General features: G+C 40.0%; 1 protein-coding gene across 1 annotated transcript; it reads left to right on the top strand.

The window, feature by feature from the left end:
* Positions 1-29: 29 nt before the first annotated feature.
* Positions 30-19,724, top strand: LOC129377085 (excitatory amino acid transporter 3-like). Its single transcript, XM_055056808.1, has 13 exons — positions 30-265; positions 2,651-2,791; positions 3,121-3,213; positions 3,319-3,430; positions 3,836-3,878; positions 3,961-4,032; positions 5,661-5,842; positions 5,948-6,055; positions 7,891-8,013; positions 8,105-8,299; positions 8,435-8,569; positions 9,212-9,316; positions 19,010-19,724. The coding sequence occupies exons 1-13, from the start codon at positions 217-219 to the stop codon at positions 19,125-19,127; spliced, it is 1,476 nt and encodes a 491-aa protein (XP_054912783.1). The 5' UTR covers positions 30-216; the 3' UTR covers positions 19,128-19,724.
* The last annotated feature ends 1,467 nt before the right edge of the window (positions 19,725-21,191 follow it).

Raw genomic sequence — 21,191 nt, 5'->3', positions numbered from 1 at the left:
AAATAGAAAACCGATTGATCCAATGGACTCAGTGCTCTTCAAACACATCAAATTACTGAAACCAGTCATAAGTTATGTGTGTTATTTATGTTGCCAAGGAACCGACTGAGACTGAACGTTCTTTTCTCAGTTGCCCAGCATTGGACACCAAACAGTAACTGAAACAGCTGCCATCGACCCGCCCGTCTGCTTCCCGAATCACAGCGAAACCAAACGATGGAGGAGGGAATATTTCAGGTCATCTGCCTCCTGTCGGTTGCTTTTGGTGAGTCCTCATGTCAGGAGTTTTTGGGGTTGGCTGTTAAACTCGCGTGCTCAACCTGGGGTTTCAACTGAAATGAGTTCAAACGTACTTTGACTATGCTAACGACATGTTCAGTGTGCGCGTATGAAACTTTAAATGAAGCTGGATCAAGTGCAGAGTTCTGACAACTGCAGGGAAGAAGAAGCTGTTTCTGTAACACGCCAAACATGTTCACATTTTCTGATGACACAGCTGTAATCTGCCTCATCACATTTAACCACCGACAGCAGATTAAAAACTGTTTTCAGTGGTGGTCACAATTTCTAATTCTTAATACCTAAAGATCACAGGAACGGGGTTGTGCCCACCGGGGCAGAATCGGCTAATTGCCCAGGTGGGTTCCGACCAATATCTTAGAATACACATTGACAATCAACTCTCTCTGCAGCAGCGACTGCATTTCCTGTGCAGGTTGGGGGCGTTTGGTGTTGGTCAGACAGTGATGCTGTAGATCAGCTCAATACGTCGATCTCTGCAGCAGGTGACCAACTGAAGGACGCTGAGAGCAGCACTTCCTCTTCTGACAAGCTCATCAAAAATATTCACCAAGACCCCAAACGTTTGTGGCTCCATTAAAGAATAATAATAATAATAATAATAATAATAATAATAATAATAATAATAATAATAATAATAATAAAAAGATCAACAAAACGTGTTAAAATTAATAATCAGTAATTATTGTTTCAACTAGGTGTTGCGCAATTCAGTGCGTTTAGGTTCCATTAACAAAAAAACAAACAAACAAAAAAAGGACTGAAAGCCCGACTGACTAGCAGAGCAGGAGCTTAAATTACGTAATTATTATTAATTATTAATAATCGAGAACTAAACATCAAGCCTGGAAACCTGATGTCGTAACGGACTGAATGTTTTTAACGTCATCTCCGCTCTGCTTGCGGGGCGCAGGTTGCGGCCCGCAACGCGTGTGTTTCACGACAAAGAGTCGGAGAGTGAAAAGGTGCAGGTTTTGGGTTGATCAGCTGTTCGGGTTGGTTCACCTTTGTTTACCGTCGCTGTGGCTCTTTACAGAACGTTCAATGAACGACAAACTTGGACTCATTACCTGTTTCAATTGCAGTAAATGTCACAACAAACATCAAACAGGACAAACATATATCATGGTAGAAGCCATTGGTTTAACAAACAAATGGCTTTACCTCTGCAGAGCTCTTTGCTTCCTCCTATCAGTCTGTAGTTTCTCATATTGACGTCATCAAACCAAATTTCAGATCTACCAGAACTGAATGACATCTGCTGACGTCTGGTTTGCAACCTGACTGAGGAACCAGTAACCTGCTCCCAGTGTCAGACTCTCACTGAGGTTTTCTATCACTTTATCATTTCTGAGATAACGGATGTAAAATCGAAAATGAGCCAATAGGGTTTGATTTACCATTTTTATGTCTTGGTGTCATGAGGTAGATCTCGGCTGGCTGATGAGAGAAAAAGTAGATCTTGGTGTCAAAACATTTGAGCTGCCCTGACGTAGAGAAACCAGACCTTCATTGGGTTCAGCTGGTCTGTCCAAATGAAGCCAAACTCATTAGTCTCATGCAAATAGCTATGAAGCTAATGGAGGTCAAGCAGAATGCCTCACTTCAGAGGCATGAAAGGTGCTGTAGGTAAACAAAATGTTCACTTTAGGTAAATTACCTACAATTTACTGCAGGTAAACTAATTGCCCAGGTGCCCAATTTACCTACAGTAAATTGTGACTGTAGGTTGTGGTGTTCAAAATGTTAACATGCTTCTTTTATGTTTTTATATCTGTGTTGATTGATTTATTATAGAAGTGGTTTTATGCATAAAGTCTTGGTTTTGGATGATGCAGCAGCCAGAATTTGTACCCAAGACAAATTTCCTTTGGGACACTAAAGTTAGTATCATCCTATCTGAAGGTTGGATATGAACTGATTTGTCAGTCACAGCTGACAGCAGACAGTACCTGCAGGCCATGTTCTGCCACATATTCCACTATTACAGTGAACCTTGTTTTATCTGCTATCTTACACTAACTTTCCTCCAGTTATCGAGTGTAAAAAAACTAAATGTAGTAAATGATTATTTTACACATGTTTAGGAAATAAAGGCCAGATTTCCTGTTTTACTTGTGCAGCGTCATCTTTGGCACGACTATTTTGGCCATAATTCTTGGTAACCTATTCACAATAAACTGAAAAAAAAATTAAAAATAAATAAATAAATCTACAATAGATATTTTATATTTATGTGAGAGCACTCCCATTTCTCAGGACTGTTATAAAGTATTTCATCGCTTAGGTTGTTTCTACATCTTGATGTTTTTTTTCTTCATATCTATTATGTTTGTGTTTCCCCCCATAGGCTTAGGCACTGGATTTCTGCTGAGGTTTATGATATATTTAAGGGAAGAACAAGTAAAATGGATCCGAGTGCCAGGGGATATGCTTATCAGCGTGCTTCAGATGTTTGCTGTACCCCTCATTGTGACAAGTGTGCTTGCAGGCAAGCTAAATATAAATCTAAATACTTGAAGTATTAATGTATCATAGTTACATCTGTAGATTTGAGCATCCTTCAAATCGACAGAGATAGATTTGAAGTATGCTCACTCATTTTTTTATGGATATTCTGTATAAATATTGTTCAAAACCCTTTATAATATATTATATCTAGACATTAAGCTAAGTTCATATTCACACCATTTCGTTCCTGTGCTTTTAAAACATTTTTAAAAGATGAAGATTAGTTGTTAGGACACATATGCCCTGGTATGTTGTCCTGCTCATTGCTCAGGCACCACTTGAACTTCTGGTTCTGCTCTCTTTTCTCAGGAGTAACTGGATTAAACACCAAAATGTCCAGAAAAACAGCCATATTCACAGGAACCTTTATCTCTGGCACTACTATTGTGGCCATAATTCTTGGTAATGTTATTATGGTCAGCAGTTATTAATGAAGATTTATGAGGGCTGAGATAGTTTGCTTTGTGTTATTGCTTTTGATATTCTGTCTGAGATTTTGTGTTGCAGGACTGTTTCTGGTGCTCACAATCCAGCCTGGTGCGGGAGAACAAAGTTTCCAGGAGAACATTAAGGAAATGCCACCCTTCTCCATTCATGTGATCCTCATGGATCTTTTAAGGCAAGAGGACAGACAGTTAGACACAATTCCTGCGTTTGTGCATATTGTCACCTTCCTAACATAATGATGGTCTAAATATATATATATATAATTTTTTTTTTTTTTGCCAAAAGTTATTCTGGCAAGAAAAAAACACACAACTTCTCTATTGCCAACAGATGATTTAGGCAAAGAGAAAAATTACTTTGGGCAAAATATGATAGGCCATTACTTTTAGGAAGGTGATTATATTCATCTTGTAGTTTTTTACATAGAGGGTAATTGACTTTTATTATCTAAAGTAACATTTAAAACTATCTTCACCTATGTGAAATGATAAGAAAATAATATTCACATGTATTTTTTCTTTAACATTTGGCTCAGTATTTTTTTTTTTTTTTTGTAATTTTCCTTTCACTCACATAGGAACATGGTTCCTGAGAGCTTCGTTCAGGCTTTCTATGAGAAGGTTCGTTTTTATTCACAACCGCAGCTCAGTGTGTAACTTTCCAGGTTTGGACAGTTTCCTAACAGTTTCTTTTTTCTCCCAGTATAAGACTGAGATTATTTACATTAAAAAAGACCTTCCTGAAGGCACTTCTGGCACTTCTTTTCTACTATTAGTGAGTATCTCTTTCAGATTTTTGTTGTATGGCCTTTCAGTTTTTCACATGTTGTCACATTATAACCACAAACTTCAAAGTATTCTGTTTGGTTTGAAGTTGTCACCCAACACAAAAGAGTTCTTGATTTTGAAGTGGAGGATAAATGATGGACGGCTGTGTAAATTAAAGCCAGAAAGGAGAGGTGGTGTTTTCTTTCACCTGAGGGGCAGTTGTACCTTCCTGTAGTGGCCCGTGGGTGGGGGGTGGAGTTCATCACAGGGGAAAATTAAGACCCAGCATAAGCAACCATGCAAACACTCGTTGTACCTATGGGTTTCAACAAGAACAGTTAATCCTACAGTAATGTTTTTGGGCAGTAGAACATCATTGCTCACATCTTGCCATGGAGTTTTGACTAGAGTGATTTGACTAGAGTAATCGTCTGATTATGCTTTTACCTAGAGTGACTGTTCTACTGCAAGGGGAAGATCTTTGCTATTCTCAAGTCTTTTGCACCCCTGAAACAAGTTTTAATCCTAGATTAATCCGTCTGTGTTCCTATGAAACAGGCTTGGTGGGATTGGGGGCCACTGCCCACTCAGAGTCAGCTGTGTGGTGGCGCCTGGAAGCTGTTTTTTGTTGTTGTTGTTTTTTTACCTGTGAGTGGCCAACTTTCTTACAGATGGGGCTCCTGCACTTTCTGTGCATGTCCCCGCTGCCCCATGCACTTTTTTCGGCCTTTAAAACTGTTTAATCAATTGCTAACGTGGATTAAACAACATGTTTTTTTGAAAACATGTTGTTTTCAACATGTTTCTTAGGCATCATGAGCCCTAAGACGCTGGCGCCAGTTGTATGTGCTGTGTGGTGAAGGAGACATGCTGCTGCTGTGCAGAGACGCGTGTATTAGAAAAGGCAAAGACTGTTTGCACAGTTTTTTCCCCTTAAGCTAACCGAGTGAATTGAGTAATGCTGTTGGATGCAGATAATGCCAATGCCAAATTATTACATTAAGCTTGATAGCAATTTTGTTGTTATCTATGTTCAAAAGTGTGTATTACTGATTACATTTACTTCAGTAACCTTTTGGGCAAAAGGTACTTTTTAAGAGTAGTTTTAGTGCTCTGTACTTATTTCTTTTACTAGAGTGGTATTATTATTATTATTGCGTCTCTGACTGGGAAAGATTGATTATGCATTTACGTCCTTATTGTTTAATTTTCTATTAATAAACATGGTTATTTTATTTGAAAGGTAACATAAGTGTTTATATATTTACATTAAAGTACAAGTTCGCTTACTCTCCCCTACCAAAATAAGCGAATGTACAGGAATGTATTGGATGTGCAGGGCGACTGAAGAGGGTTTAGCTAAAAACACAAATAATTATATGGGTTCTATGTACTGTAAATGTTTTTTTTTTTTTGTTAACAGTTTAATTTGTTTCTTTATATTTCACAATTACACAATGCTGTGGATTGGTCCTTTCCAAAAAACAACAACAACAACAAAAAAAGCAAATGAAGTTTATGGTTTTAATGTGACTTATTGTGAAAAAGTGAAATGCATTGTACAACAAGGTGATGTATTCCTACAATATTGCTCTTAGAGAATTACAGCCAGCATTTCTGTGTTTCTCGGTGCAGAACGACAGTCACATTAAACTGGTGGGCACTTATGTTGATGGACCCAACATGCTAGGACTGATCATCTGGTCTTTCACCTTCGGCATCTTGATAAACAGGGTGGGACAGGTGGCAACAAGCACTGTGAAGGCCATTCAAAGCCTCAATGATGCAATAAAAATCATATTTAACTGGATTATGTGGTAAAATAAGAGTATATAATTTCACTCTTTTACAAAATTGGATTCATTAATAATGTACAAAACATCCCTGTAATCAGTTCAGTGTTTCTTGTTTGTTTGTTTCAGGTACTTGCCAATCGGAGTTTTTTTCCTGATCATAGAAAACGTGTTGGATGTTGAGGACTGGGGCGCTGTCATTAAACTCGCAAAACTTTCAGCTGTGATTTGTCTGGGGTATGTCCACCTTTTCTGTTAAGATTTACTTTAGTTGAAGGGTTGTGCATGAGACTGTCATGACACTATCATAAACATGACATGAACACTAAAAGTTGCTTTAAAAGTCCATTAAAAGTGTGAACTTTGAATTTCTCAGTCAATATAATGATGCCATTAATGCAAAATCCTATTAAACTTTGCATTTAAAGTTCATGAAAAGTGCATTAAAAGTGTCCTTATTTACCAAATGACACTTCATACCAACAGTCATAAATATTCATGACCGTCATGTTTATGCACACCCTTCGAATAAACTGTTACCAACTTTGTTACCAAACTGATATCACTGCTGCTAAGGTAGTTTGTTTAGAGGACGAAGACACTGCAAAGATTCGTTCTTATGAAAACAATCATTTTCAGTCTCTTTATTCTGATATCTTCAAACACCCAATTCGGGTCATTCAGTTCCCTTCAGACGTTCTGTTTGGCCTCAGAGGTTGTCTTTTTTTTTGTGAACATTAAGCGAACAAACAGCATCATGAACACCAAGGAACTCAACAGACAGATCAGGGATAAAGTTAGCTTAAAGAAGGGTTAGTTTCTAAAACTTACCCAAGCTTTCAGATGAATAGTGACTTATTGGATGATGCTGCAGCTGTAAGAGGGCTGGGTGTAAAAATAAGTTCATACTTCTACCCACTCCTTTGAATGTGTAAATATACTTCACTACTGTCACTCTTTTGTTCTGTTTGATTTTATTTTCAATTTATTTTGTTTGAACAAAACTTTGTTCATTCTAATTCAATGAAGACAAACCTAAACTCAACTCATCTCAGAGTTTGAGCTTCATAAAGGTCAATGTTAGACCACTTCAGACTGTAGCGAGGTCATCTGTCAACACGATGACTCTAAGGCTGCAACTAAAGAGAGCATGGGATGGATTAGATCAGTTGTCTCGAGCTCCACTCCTCAAAGGCCTTTGACCTGAAACGTTTGGATGTCAACATTGATAAACAGATCTGCTCATTGGTAGATCTCTGTAGATCTTAATTGCATCCTACTGATGCAGTTCAGCCATTTCATTCAAGTTTGTTTGACAAGGAAAACATCTGTAGTAACAAATACCTGGTTCACTGGCCATTTGACAATCTGTTGCAAGTTGTGAAGCTTTGTGTTCACCCTCAACATCCATGGCAATGTTGGTCCTGTTTTGCGGAGAAGAATGTACCAAACTTTTCTATGAAAACGTAAAGCTGGTGGAGACAGAACCCAACAAGCTGCAGCTGGATCTGCAGCAATAAGTTGATCTGAAGTGGACTCAGGCAGGATGATAACAAATGCACAAACATCTTGATAGATATTGTTGTGCAACCAGGCATTATTTTCTTTCCACTTTACAACAATGCGCTATTGTGTTAGCATATCTCTCTCTCTCTCCTTTTATTCACGTCAACACACTTGCACTCTTTTATTTAAAAAAGACTCATAAATTTCAGCATTATTTTTTCCCCAGCCTTGCATTCCCAAAGTGCAACTGATAATTAATTCCAAGTCACCGTGAAGATGACAGGGTTGTGAATTTCTAAATAAAAGAGCGAAAATGTGTTGATGTGAATGAAAGGGGGGAGAGAAAGAGAAAGTTTTCTCAGTTATAAAATCTCTCCAAATACTTTGAACTCTGTAGTTTTACTGTGTGCCATTTGAGATCCCAAGATATAAAATGTGTTCCAAGTCAAATTAATTATTATTTACCATTATTATTACAAAATACATAAAAGTGTCACAGATGAATACCAATGAATACTTTTGCATTGCATGTCTTTGACACTGAATGTGATTATTGTCTCTTCCAGGCTAGTAATCCATTCCTTCATTATTCTTCCCCTGATCTTCTTCGTGTTTGTCAGAAAGAATCCCTTTGTCATCCTAAAGAGTACCACTAAGGCTTGGATGACTGGATTTATCATTGCGTCCAGGTAAGATGTTCTGTTTGTTGTCAAAGAGAGACACTTTTCCAGTTTGCTCGTATGAACGGTGCACCAATGAAGGATGTGTTTTCTGCTATAGCACTGCCAGTATGCCTGTCATCCTCCAATGCTGTGAAAATAACCTATTGGTCAATGGGAAACTCTGCCGCCTCATGTTGCCCATTCTCACCAGCATTAATATGAATGGGACCGCGATCTACGAAGTGATCGCTGCTGTCTTTATTGCCCAGATGAATGACATCACGCTGGATGCTGGCCAGATAATTGCTGTTGGGTAAGCTGCTTTCTTGAAGGGCCAAGGAAGCAGCAGTTTAATTTATACGAATTTGAGCTCCACGGAAAGGCTTTATTATGGCTGTGTGTTGTACTTTAGACAGCAATGTTCATGAAGACTGTGCTTGGTTTGCAGCTTGACTACTTCCATTGTCACATTTGGAGCTGCAGGAATCCCAGCAACAGGAGCAGTGACCACTATCCTGATTCTGACAGCTGTGGGACTGCCTGCCAGAGACGCTGCCATGCTGGTCGTAGTGGAATGGGTTCTGTAAGTTCAACTTGAAACTCAGAGTTAAAAAGTACTTTCATCGTCAAACCATCTGGTCAATCTAGGTTGAGTTTTGCTGATCTGCAATCATGAAACTTACAAGTGAGTTTTGTCCCAGTCATGATTTTTAACTTGCATGTCATCAGGTATTGGGCTGTTTTCAGTTGTTTTGGTGAATTTACTCTGATATTATCATTCTTTGATAATATCAGCCTTATTTCTGTTTTACTTTAGTTCATTTCTTCTTAGTAATTACAGTTTATGTTTATTCATTTCCTGAGTTTAGTAATTATTTGTTGCTCTTAAATACATTCTCCTAGTTATCATATTTACTCTCCCTCACCTCTTGCTGCCATTCTTTCTCTCCTCACACCTGCAACCTGTCAGCCCCATTCAATTGTTCCAGCATTCAATCTCCCAGTATGTATATACCTCTTCTCCTCTTAAACCTTATCAATACCTTGTTGTCTTTACACCTGGATTCAAGTTTTTGTTCTGCCCTGGCTCCCTGTGTTGCATGTAGATTTGTTTTTTCTTTTTCTTTATTTTTTTTGGTTGTGGTAGAGTAAGGAAAAGAAAATCTTTGAGAAAAACATGGTTGAGTCTAACAGCATATTTGTTTTCTTCTTCTGTGCCCTTCAGAGACCATATCCTCACCGGGGTGAATATAATTGGAGACTGCTTTGGTGTTGTTATCATCAATTTTCTGTGCCATGACGAGCTGGAAGACCTGGACAAACCAGCAAGGTAAATGAAATCATTAAAATTATGTTTATTTGGAAAGACATGAAAAGCATCCCGATCCAAATGACTGACTTCAGGTATTCCAGTGGCTTCCAGCAATGAGCCTGAACAAATAGGCTCTGAGATTAAGAGGATGCCACCTGTGCACTACTTCCAGTCATTGCATTTCGTAAAAGGGACTCCAGACCAGTGTGGACGTGTTGTCTAGAGTTTGAAATCCTGCTCCTCCCCAAGTGGAGGAGTTCAAGTATCTGGGGATCTTGTTCACGAATGAGGGAAGAAGGCAGCAGGAGATCGACAGGCGGATTGGTGCAGCGTCCGCCGTGAAGCGGGCGCTGGACCGGTCCATTGTGGTGAAGAGAGAGCTGAGTCAAAAAGTGAAGCTCTCGATTTACCGGTCGATCTACGTTCCTACCCTCATCTTTGGTCATAAGCTTTGGGTCATGACAGAAAGAACGAGATCGCGGATACAAGCGGCCGAAATGGGTTTCCTCCGTAGGGTGGTTGGGCTCTCCCTTAGAGATAGGGTGAGAAGCTCGGTCATCAGGGAGGGACTCAGAGTAGAGCCGCTGCTCCTCCATATCGAGAGGAGCCAGTTGAGGTGGCTTGGGCATCTGGTTAGGATGCCTCCTGGACGCCTCCCTGGTGAGGTGTTTCGGGCACGTCCACCGGGAGGAGAGGAAGACCCATGTAACGCTTTCTTTTGATGCGCAGATCTGACTGCAAGGTATAGTGTTAACCAGTTTGTAGATCAGAAGTAGGTACGACATGGAGTCATGATTGGGTGAATAATTAATACAATTGATGCCAAAAAAGGTTTGTTAATACTGCTATTTATTGCAGTGGCAATAATAATAATAGTAATAATAATAATAATAATAATATAATATATAATAATGATAATGATAATACCAAAACACAAAAATAAATAAATAAAGTTCTCAAAAAACAGGAAAATAGAAAACAAAACACTTGTCAGTGACACTTCAAAACCTAATAGAGTCCACAAGAGGTCCAAAAATGAAGGGAGAATAGTTATTTTCCCTTTTTTTTGATACTCCTTAGAGTCTGTTCAGTTCCTATATGGAAAGTGTAGTTCTGTTTCCTACCACCAGATGGTGGGTAGGTAGCTCGCCATCTTCCGTCATCCAATGTATCCATGCAGGAGTCCGGAAGAAAAAAAACCTGACCGTCGAGTAACGGATTGTCTGAGGAGGTGGATGCAATGGTAACTTGTTCAATTCAGGAAGGTGTTCCAGCAGAAATCTTCAAAGTTGAGTTTAGATTAAATGAGTGATGAGTCGATTTATAACTTCAAGTTGTTTTATCAACAACGGACGCGACAACCAACAGTGAGCAGCAGCCAACCCGGAAACACACATGACAATGAACTTAAAGGGATGGGCTTAAAAGGGAAGATGATTGGGTCATGTCGGTCACATGGGTTACAGGTTCCCCCCCTGATCTCATGCACGTCCCCGTACATGGACCGGGTTGCGTTTGAATGACAACAGGAACAGTCATGGGTTCATCCTCCTCATTCCCTTCAAGAGCATGCGTAAATGCAGTGGTCAGCCCATGAAACAATAACTGGATGCTCTTCAACAGTGGGTGACCCAGTTGAGAGTACTGTAGACGTTCTGGTGGTCTTCTTGCTCGGACTGACCTCCGCAAAGATGTTCTGATTCGGGGCTTGATGGTTCTGTTTCAGGGGTTGATGGTTCTGTTTCAGGGCTTGATGGTTCTGTTTCAGGGCTTGATGGTTCTGGGTGAACATTTAAGTCCACTTCTAGTTCAATATTGTTAGTGGAAGGCTCTGGAGTGACTGGCTCAGGAGCAGGACTTCCCTCAGCTGCAGGGCCTCCTGCAGCATCTCTTGCAGAATCATCAGATCTTGAACTGATGGATATCACCTCTCTGTCCAAAGGTTGAAATTCCCTTTGCTCCTCTGTAACCACTAGAAGTTCCTGTTCTAAATCCTCTTCTGCAGCAGAGGATGGGGGCTGATCAGGAACTTCAGGTAGATCTGCAGGTGGAACAGATTTCTGGACAGGTGGCAATGGTAAATTAACAGCAGTGATGAATTTCACAGGCTCGAAAGAAAAGGGATCATATGAAGGTGAGATCATCTCATCCTCAAAAGTTTCTTCATTGTCAGGATCAGGTAAGTTCACAGGCAGATGTTTTTCTTCTTCATAGTAAGTTTTTTTCAGAGCTCTGCTCAGGTAAGTAATTACAAGGCAACAAAAGATACGATGGAGTGTTCTGAGAGGTTTATCCTGGTTCTCTGGTTTTACAGTGTAAACAGGGAGATTGCCAGCCCTCTCCACCACTACATACATATCAGGTTCCCATTTGTCAGCCAATTTCTGCTTTCCTCTCAGTCGGACGTTCCTAACAAGGACCCTGTCTCCCACGGCAAGTTCAGAAACAGTGACATGCCGATCGAAGGAGGTTTTGTTGCGGGACATCACTTTCTCCGAGTTCTTCACAGCCAACTGATAACTGTCTTGTAGACGTGCTTTCAATCCTTGGACATATTGCAGGTGAGAGGTGGAGGTATCCTCTTCCAGCGGTAACCCAAAAGCCACATCTATGGGAAGACGAGGTTGACGACCAAACATTAGTTCGTATGGCGAAAACCCTGTGACATCATTCTTAGTGCAATTATATGCATGCACAAGTGGTTTTACAAAATCTTTCCATCGTGATTTATTCTGCTCACTTAATGTCCCCAGCATGTTAAGTAGAGTACGATTGAATCTTTCCACAGGGTTACCTCTCGGGTGATAGGGAGTTGTCCTTCCTTTATGGATGCCAGCAATATCACAAAGTTCTTTGATGGTACGGGACTCAAAATCCGGTCCTTGGTCACTATGTAGTCTCTCTGGAATGCCATAGTGGACAAAGAAATTTTCCCACAAGCATTTAGCATCAGTTTGAGCTTTTTGATTTGGTGTTGGAACAGCGACAGCATATTTTGTGAAATGATCTGTAATCACAAGGATATCTTTCACTCTTCGGTCTGGCTCCAAAGACAAGAAGTCCATGCACACTAACTCTAGAGGTCTTGAAGTCTTGATGTTAACGAGAGGTGCAGCCCGTTCTGGTAAGGTTTTCCTTTTTACACATCGTTCACAGGTCTTGATTTTATTATAAATGTCAGTAGACATTCGTGGCCAGAAAAACCGAGAACGAATTAGGTCTAACCCTAACCCTAACCCTCGATCCCAAGGTGGCCCATACGATCATGAAGCTGAAACATCACCATATGCCGACACTCTTCTGGTAACACTAACTGATATGTCACACTGTTTCCCACTTTCTGTCTCCTGAGAAGAAGGTTGTTACGGAGCTCCATTTTATTTACTTCTCTCAACAGGAGTGGCAGATCTGGAAGTACATCTCTCAGTGCTGGCGGTGGAGATTCCCCTCTCTCAAGCTGAGCAATCACATGTTGGATGGTGGAATCAGCTCGTTGTTTGGCAGCAAGATCAGCAGTGGAGAACCGAGGGAGAACAGAGGTGGCAAATTGGGTGTCGTCTGTGTAGCTGTCAGGTAGACTTTCCACATGAGCAGACAAAGAGAGAACAAGGGCATGGTCATTGTTTGAGCTGAACACCAGTTGGCGGTCACAGATGGCTTCAACCATTTGTTGGTCAACTGAGGTGCAACCTGGTTCCTCGAGATGATGTTGAACGAACTTTAACACACTCTCCCTTTCTTTACAAGACTTAAAATCATCAGGCATTTCAGAATGTGGTTGTCGGGACAGCCCATCAGCATCAGCATTCAGTTTTCCTGCCCTGTAGACAATCTTAAAGGTAAATGTGGACAGAGCAGAGAGCCATCTATAACTTGTAGCATCAAGCTTAGCTGATGTCAACAGATAGGTCAACGGGTTGCTGTCTGTGACCACAGTGAATTGTGTGCCATAAAGGTAGTCATTAAACTTCTCAGTCACTGCCCATTTAAGTGCCAGGAATTCTAATTTATGGGCTGGGTAGTTTGATTCACTTTTAGACAGACCTCTGCTTGCATAGGCTACAACTCGATTTTTTCCATCATTTTCTTGATATAGCACTGCTCCAAGGCCTGCTGAACTGGCATCAGTATGAAGAATGTATGGCTTGCTCGGATCTGCAAATACCAATACAGGAGCAGTAGTGAGTTTTTCAATAATGGTTTTAAATGCATGCTGACAGGATTCAGTCCAACGTTCAGCAAAAACCTCTTTTGGGTTAAAATAATTCTGGGGTTTCAACATAGGTTTTAGTTTCTTTCGGCTAGGTGGATAGCCAGCGGTAAGGTCATGTAGTGGCTTGACGATTGTAGAATAATCTTTCACAAATCGCCGATAATACCCTGCAAATCCCAGGAACGATCTTAATTCCTTCAAGTTTTTTGGCACCGGCCAAGATGCAAGAGTGGAAATTTTATCAGGATCCGTCTCCACACCATCCTTGGACACAACATGGCCAAGATACTTCACTGAAGTTTGGAAGAAGACACATTTTTCAATGGACAGTTTTAGTCCAAAGTCCTTTAATTTGTTTAGGACTTTCATTAATCTTTCTTCGTGTTCTTCAAGAGTTGGTGCGAAGATGATCAAATCGTCAATAAAAACCAGGACTTCTTTCAGATTGAGCTCACCCATACATTTTTCCATAAGTCGTTGAAAAGTGCTTGGAGCATTGGTTACTCCCTGTGGCATGCGATTAAATTCCCAGAAGCCTAAAGGACAAACAAAGGCTGTTTTGTTCTTATCAGCTTCTTCCATTTCTATCTGGTAATATCCAATTTTAGGTCCATCACAGAGAACCATTTAGAGCCTGCCAGTGCAGTGAATGCATCTTCTAGCTTCGGAAGGGCATAAGCATCTTTAATGGTTTGCATGTTGAGTTTCCGATAATCAATACAGAGGCGTACAGAGCCATTCTTCTTGCGAACCACCACAATGGGTGAGGCAAATGGAGACTCCGATTCACGGATTATTCCAGACTCAAGCAATTCTTGCAGATGTTTTCTCACAGCATCCACATCCTGTGGATGTATAGGACGTGGTCTTTGTTTAAACGGTGTAGGGTCAGACAATTTAATTTGATGTTCACCTTGTCTGTTCGACCAAAATCAAGGTCGTGTTGGCAAAAACCTCTGGTATATTGTTGAGCTTTGAAATAATCCGACTTTTCCATTCTGTTAGAGGTGATTCTCCAAAATTGTATTGAAGCTGAGTTGTTAATGGCTCTGCAGACTTATGGATTTTAACATTGTGCTCTTTGGAAATAACAGACTGGAACGCAGCAATCTCTGCAATCGCTGCTCTTGCGGGGATGATGACTGGATGGTCTGACTCATTAGTTACCACAACTGGCAGGTGACAAGGCCGATGTTGAGGTATGTTAATGAGACAGGTATTAACCATAAGCCCCCAGGCAGACAGGAAGAGGCTGGGTATTCGACAACAACCACCTTCTCTTCCTTCAATGACTGTGTGGTCAAACATCCCTCAAGGACAACAGTTTGGCCAGATAATATCATTTGTGGTTGGTCAGGCTGCAGAGTTAGGACAACTGGATGTTCAGATGCAGTTTGAGTATGCCTGTGCTGCAGGATCTTCAGGACAGTTTGATACCCAAAGGCAGTGGGTTTAAAAGTAGTAGCCTGGCTCTCAAGGTGCTTCTTGTAAGCAATGTCAAGGGTATTTGTGCCTACTAGTAGAAGTGGATGTGTGGTTTTGATATCTGGGACCACCAGAGCTAAGGTGTCCACTTCAATTGGTGAACCAAGAAATTCAGGTGGAAAAGTCAAATTTAATTCAATGTACCCAAGGTATGGTACATTTTGGCCATTAGCACCCTCCACTTCCAACAGATTGTTCAGAGGCATAATTTCATGGTCAAAAAGGTGCATATTATAAAATGAATGGGGTACTGTAGTGACTTGCGACCCACTGTCAAGAAGACAGCTGAAGGGGGTTCCTTATTTGAATCTCGCCCATGCTCTTCATACCAATGAGACCCTTGGGTAATACACAGGACAATTCAGAATGGGATTCGGGACAGCTGATGGTAGCAGCTCCTGAGTGTCCCTCAGCAGGAACTGCATTTAGTTTAACTGCTGGCTCGATTTCTTTTCATCCCATGCTTGTTGTTTCTGACGAAGCTGTTTCTTCTTTTGTTCCACAAGGCTTGGATTCGCTTTGTTATTACAATGGGAAGAAATATGGCCATCTTCACCACAGTTAAAGCAATATCCTGCCTTTGGTCTTCCAGCGGTCTGAAATGAACTATAATTGGTACTTGGCTTAAACTTGGTCTGCTCTACCTCTGATTTTTTACTAACAGGTGTCTTTCTGGACATGAGGGAAGACATCTGCCTTTGGAGTTGTTGAATCTGCTTTTTTAATTCTTTCAGCTCTTCATTAGCTGTCTCATGACCACAAGAGCAAGTACTCTGAGACTGAATGGTCACTTTTTGTTTAGATGACTGGATATGCTTTCTCATTAGAGATTCTTTAGCAATTTGTCTGTCCTCTTCTGTCCGGAGTGACAACAGGAGTTCAGAAAATGGTGGGGGATTGCTTTTCTTCTCCACAAGCTGCAACTTAGAGATGACTGAATTGTCCCAGCATCCACGACAGAACTGCTTAAGTAAATATATGTCCTTGTCTCCTGGTAATATTCCTCCTCTTTTTATTACAGTGCTGAGAGTAAGCTGTAATCGCTGGAGGTAAGAGGATGGCCGCTCTCCAGGATTCTGAAAATGTTCAGAAACTGAGCAAAAAGCTCCTCTCCATCCTGTACTGTCTGAAAAGCTGAATCAAGGACTTCAAGAAGAGTGGAAGGTGATGCACCAGGGCTCAAACATTTAATCAAATCAGCAGCTGGTGATAACAAACTTTCAACAATTCACCGATTAATATGCAATCTGGAAAGGCTGGGATCAGCAAGCAGCAATTCAATCTGGGATCGCCATGAGTCATAATCCGCTTCATTGCTTGGTTTAGGAATTTTTCCTGAAAATGAGCGGAGTCTAAGTGAAGATGTGGAAAAGTCGCTATTTTTTACAACATGCTCCACCAGCACTTTTTGAATATTCTGCGGAATAAGGTCATTCCCCGATAAAGAAACCCTCTGGGTTGGTGGTGTAATGGGGCGGCTAAATCCAGGTGGCGCCCCCTGCCAATTAGTGGACGAAATGGGGTGGAGGGGCTGAAAACGCTTGAGGCACAGTTCGCAGCGTCTGCTGACTCTGCACAGGCTGGGCTAAGTTGAGGATTTCATCTTCCTCATCTTCCTCCTTTCCATCACCACCATCATCATCATCCTCATCTCCATCATCGCCTCCTGCATTCTCCAAATGTGTGCTTATTTGATCCATCACACCTTTAAGAACCTCCTCAAATCGTTTTCCGCTTCGTTTAGCTATGTTCTTCAGCTCATCAATGTAGTCCATGGAAGGGTTGCTGCTACTCACTGAGGCTTCATACTCTGAAGCAAGAGAAGTAACACGAAATGTCACATCTAAGCCACTTCGGGAAGGATAATATGGGAAAAGGGGTTGTAAGGCATTTAAAGTAGAATCTTCTTCAAACTCGACAATCAGGTTTTTATAAAATGCACTTTGTGGCTCACTAACATGAAAAACATATTTTACTGCACCATAACATTCTAAACGTTCAATGATTTCTTTTTCGTCATCACAGCTCTGAGTGCCAGTAACTAACACAGATCGTTGGATGTTTAAACCCAACTGAGTAACAACATCCATTGTTTCTTTTTGTTAATGATAACACATCCAAAATCAAAGCACTGTGAAATTGTTCAATTATTCACCCATTACAAGACTCCTGGCTGGCTCGCCACATGTAACGCTTTCTTTTGATGCGCAGATCTGACTGCAAGGTATAGTGTTAACCAGTTTGTAGATCAGAAGTAGGTACGACATGGAGTCATGATTGGGTGAATAATTAATACAATTGATGCCAAAAAAGGTTTGTTAATACTGCTATTTATTGCAGTGGCAATAATAATAATAGTAATAATAATAATAATAATAATAATAATAATAATAATATAATGATAATAATACCAAACAACAAAAATAAATAAATAAAGTTCTCAAAAAACAGAAAATAGAAAACAAAAAAACACTTGTCAGTGACACTTCAAAACCTAATAGAGTCCACAAGAGGTCCAAAAATGAAGGGAGAATAGTTATTTTCCCTTTTTGATACTCCTTAGAGTCTGTTCAGTTCCTATATGGAAAGTGTAGTTCTGTTTCCTACCACCAGATGGTGGGTGGGTAGCTCGCCATCTTCCGTCATCCAATGTATCCATGCAGGAGTCCGGAAGAAAAAAAACCTGACCGTCGAGTAACGGATTGTCTGAGGAGGTGGATGCAATGGTAACTTGTTCAATTCAGGAAGGTGTTCCAGCAGAAATCTTCAAAGTTGAGTTTAGATTAAATGAGTGATGAGTCGATTTTTAACTTCAAGTTGTTTTATCAACAACGGACGCGACAACCAACAGTGAGCAGCAGCCAACCCGGAAACACACATGACAATGAACTTAAAGGGATGGGCTTAAAAGGGAAGATGATTGGGTCATGTCGGTCACATGGGTTACACCCAGGACACGCTGGAGGGACTATGTCTCTCGGCTGGCCTGGGAACGCCTCGGGATTCCCCCGGAGGAGCTGGAGGAAGTGGCTGGGGAGAGGGAGGTCTGGGCCTCCCTTCTTAAGCTGCTACCCCCGCGACCCGACCCCGGATAAGCGGCAGAAGATGGATGGATGGACGAGAGAAAAAAAAAGCAGCTAATTGTAGCATGAGTTATTCTACATAGTCAGACTGTATAAATATCCTTTTATTTTTATTATTGAATTCAATCTGTCTTTAAAATCCTTTTTTGTATTTTTAGTAGATTTACTGTGCAAAAGGTGCTTCTCATTTTCATTACTATGAAATTTTTACAATGAAAATGACAATGCACTTTGGTGTCCTAACAACTGGGTTTGTCAGGACAGTCAGTGGTTTGTCAGGATAGCAGCTCTTGTCATTTTCACTGATACAGAGTACTTTAATCACAGTTTGTCCAGGTCATTACACTGGGTTACCAAAAAATATTTTTTGGAAGTTGTCTATGTTTGTTTCAACTAAATTAGGATTATTTTGCACCACTGAATCCAAAAATGTCAAAAAAAATTAGAGAAATATGATCCTCTGACTGAACTGATTACATTTCTGTGACATTATCAGTTCAAATCGGTTCAATTCTGTTAATATTTCTCATCCAAAAAAGACTGCAGGAGAAAAAAATTGTTTTCCAACAAAATGTAGTAATTAAATGTTACAAACTTGGATTTCTTTAAATTGAAGAGTAAACACTGGTCAGGGTGAGTACATGTGAACATTGCGTCTGCATTGTACAAAATGCTCCGTCTCTTCTCTGTCCTGATGGAGTCTCTCCACTCATTGATCCCAGATTCTCAGAAATCTGATAAATATGTGAGAACAAGTCACACATATTGATGCTCATGTTGCATCCATAGTTCAGAAAGTCGACCTGATTGAAAACAATGCAGTTTTTGGATTCAGCACATGAAAATGGCCCTAAAAGAGATGAAAACCCCCAGACAACCTTTTGGCTGTTGACCAGTGTGATTGACCATGTTTTCCATTTTACATGTTAGCATTGACAGGGTTCGTCTCACCAGTGAGCTCGAGTTGGACTTAACCTGTTTGGAGGCCGATCTACAGCTCAACCCGTCTCGCGCCGCCTCCCCTGCAGGATCCCTTTCACCGAAGTGAAGGATCATCTCAGCACCACATTAACTCTGATATATCAAAACCTCAGGATAGGGATGTCACCATCCTGGAGTGTCTGAGCTGATCATTTCCTTGTTTGTGTATAATAATTTATATAAAATATTTTTATATATTTATAAAATTGTGCCTTATCAGTTTATTGATCTGTATTTAGTTTCTATTTTATTTCTGTTTTTTGCGATTTGTAAGTGATCTCTATTCCAAATTTATTGCTCTTTAAGTTGTTAATTGTTATGTGTTTGAAGATAATTCACCTTTGCTGTTGTAGATTTTGTATTTTTGCTTTTGAGTGTTTACTATGTATTGTCTTTTCTGATTTTCTGAATTTGTTCTTTGTACTTGTAGAATACAAGTAGGATGGAAATATTTCTCCACAGTTCCTCATCTTCTGTAATTGGTTTTCTCCCACTTCTGAATCCTCACTGTTTTATTACCAATAATTGGTTTTGACCTGTTACTTTATTTGGTTATACAGATAATTTAATGGTGTGTCTGTAGTAGTTGAATGCTCATCTTTCTGTTTTTAACCTCTGTAACTTTGCATTTGACTTGAGTGTATGACCAGTTCTCAATATACAACATTTGACTGATACAATACTTTGTGAATATAATCCTTTATGTTGCATGAACATGTTCACTGCTCTCAGACTGAAAACAATTGAATTGAATATACGTTTAATTTTTATGTGTAAATGCAGGAACATTACATAAAATCATTTTGTGAAAATAATTAATTTTTAACAAATTGCCAGTCATTATGCTGCTGTTGTAGGACAGCCTTTTTTATTATTACTAATTTATAAAAGAAATGGTTGAGGTATTTTTAAAAAATAATTCCAAAATATTCAAGTTACGTTATATATCTTACCAAGATTTCCATGGAGACCAAACATGTTTTTCAGGGCATTTTTTGTAAAGGGGATAAAATGTCAGATAAAATGTCACAACAGCAGCTAATTGTCTTTAACACATGTGAGAGACTGCCCCATCCGTCTCAGCTTACTGGACCACTGTGAAGCAATGAAAACAATAGCCACCTTGTTCCAGAGGTCTGCTCTGTGTGTGAGTTTCTTGGGTGAGTTCTGACATGTTTTCTCCTATTGCTGCTTCATGAGCTGAAGGTTAGCAGTTAAACTAACATGGGATGTTTAACTCAAATCAGTTAAAACACATTTAAAATGTGAAATCTTAATAGCTAATGAAATGTATAACATCTTTTTAATGTATTTTCTTCTGACACTATTGAGGTGTAGCTGAAGTTTGAATGTGAATTGATTTGTCGGTCACAGTAAACATTGGTCACGTTTCTCTGGTTAGTTTCTCTGTCCCTAGATATGCAGGATATTGCTTTGCCTGCAGACATTTTGCTTTATGAAAACTAACGTATTCATGTTAGAACATGGATGTAGCATTTGGAAAGACTTTGATACATCTGCCAAGTCAGTTGGATACATAGGGCACCCAAAAATTGTACAATAGTAAAAGTAGTGCATCTTGTGCGGACCGGCTCTGAGTCCAAGGATACGACGAGTGCTGAACTGCTATTGTAAAAAATGTTTGTTTTATAGGAACCCATGAAGGGGTTCTGATCTTTGTTTTTATTCTAGAGCACTTGCCAAATGTCTTTATAATCATCTTTATAATTTTTCACACGTCACATGACAATCATAAACTTCAATATATTTTGTTTCAATTTAAAGTAATCAAAAACACAAAAAAGTACTTGATAGTGAATAGGAAGTTAAAGGATGGGTTGGATTAAATTTCTTCTAAATTAAGACCTGAAAGGAGAAGTAGTGTTTATTTTCAACACACTTCAGGGCAGTTGTGCCATCCTATTGCAGAGAGGGGCGCATCACAGAATAACACTGAGACAAACAACCATGCGGAACGGGTAATAGATACAGAGGAAATTCTTGCTAAATAGTTTTGTAATTACCATGTGATGAGTGTTTTTTGGCGCCCCCTACTGGTTGCCTATAAATAGGAAGAGACGGGCAAAGGGGGAAGCAGTCACACATGCAAACACTCATAGCCACTGGTTAT

This window comes from Poeciliopsis prolifica, unplaced genomic scaffold (assembly GCF_027474105.1).
Source record: "Poeciliopsis prolifica strain line A6 unplaced genomic scaffold, Auburn_PproV2 SCAFFOLD046, whole genome shotgun sequence".
NCBI classification, from domain to species: domain Eukaryota; kingdom Metazoa; phylum Chordata; class Actinopteri; order Cyprinodontiformes; family Poeciliidae; genus Poeciliopsis; species Poeciliopsis prolifica.
This window is presented reverse-complemented; position numbering and strand designations above follow the sequence as displayed.

What these genes read in the sequence shown, in the direction of transcription:
- LOC129377085 (XM_055056808.1), top strand. Translation starts at nt 217, where the DNA reads ATGGAGGAGGGAATATTTCAGGTCATCTGCCTCCTGTCGGTTGCTTTT. An exon ending in GGCCAGATAATTGCTGTTGG is followed by an intron (nt 8,300 to 8,434) that starts GTAAGCTGCTTT and finishes CTTGGTTTGCAG; the next exon opens with CTTGACTACTTCCATTGTCA. An exon ending in GACCTGGACAAACCAGCAAG is followed by an intron (nt 9,317 to 19,009) that starts GTAAATGAAATC and finishes TTTACATGTTAG; the next exon opens with CATTGACAGGGTTCGTCTCA.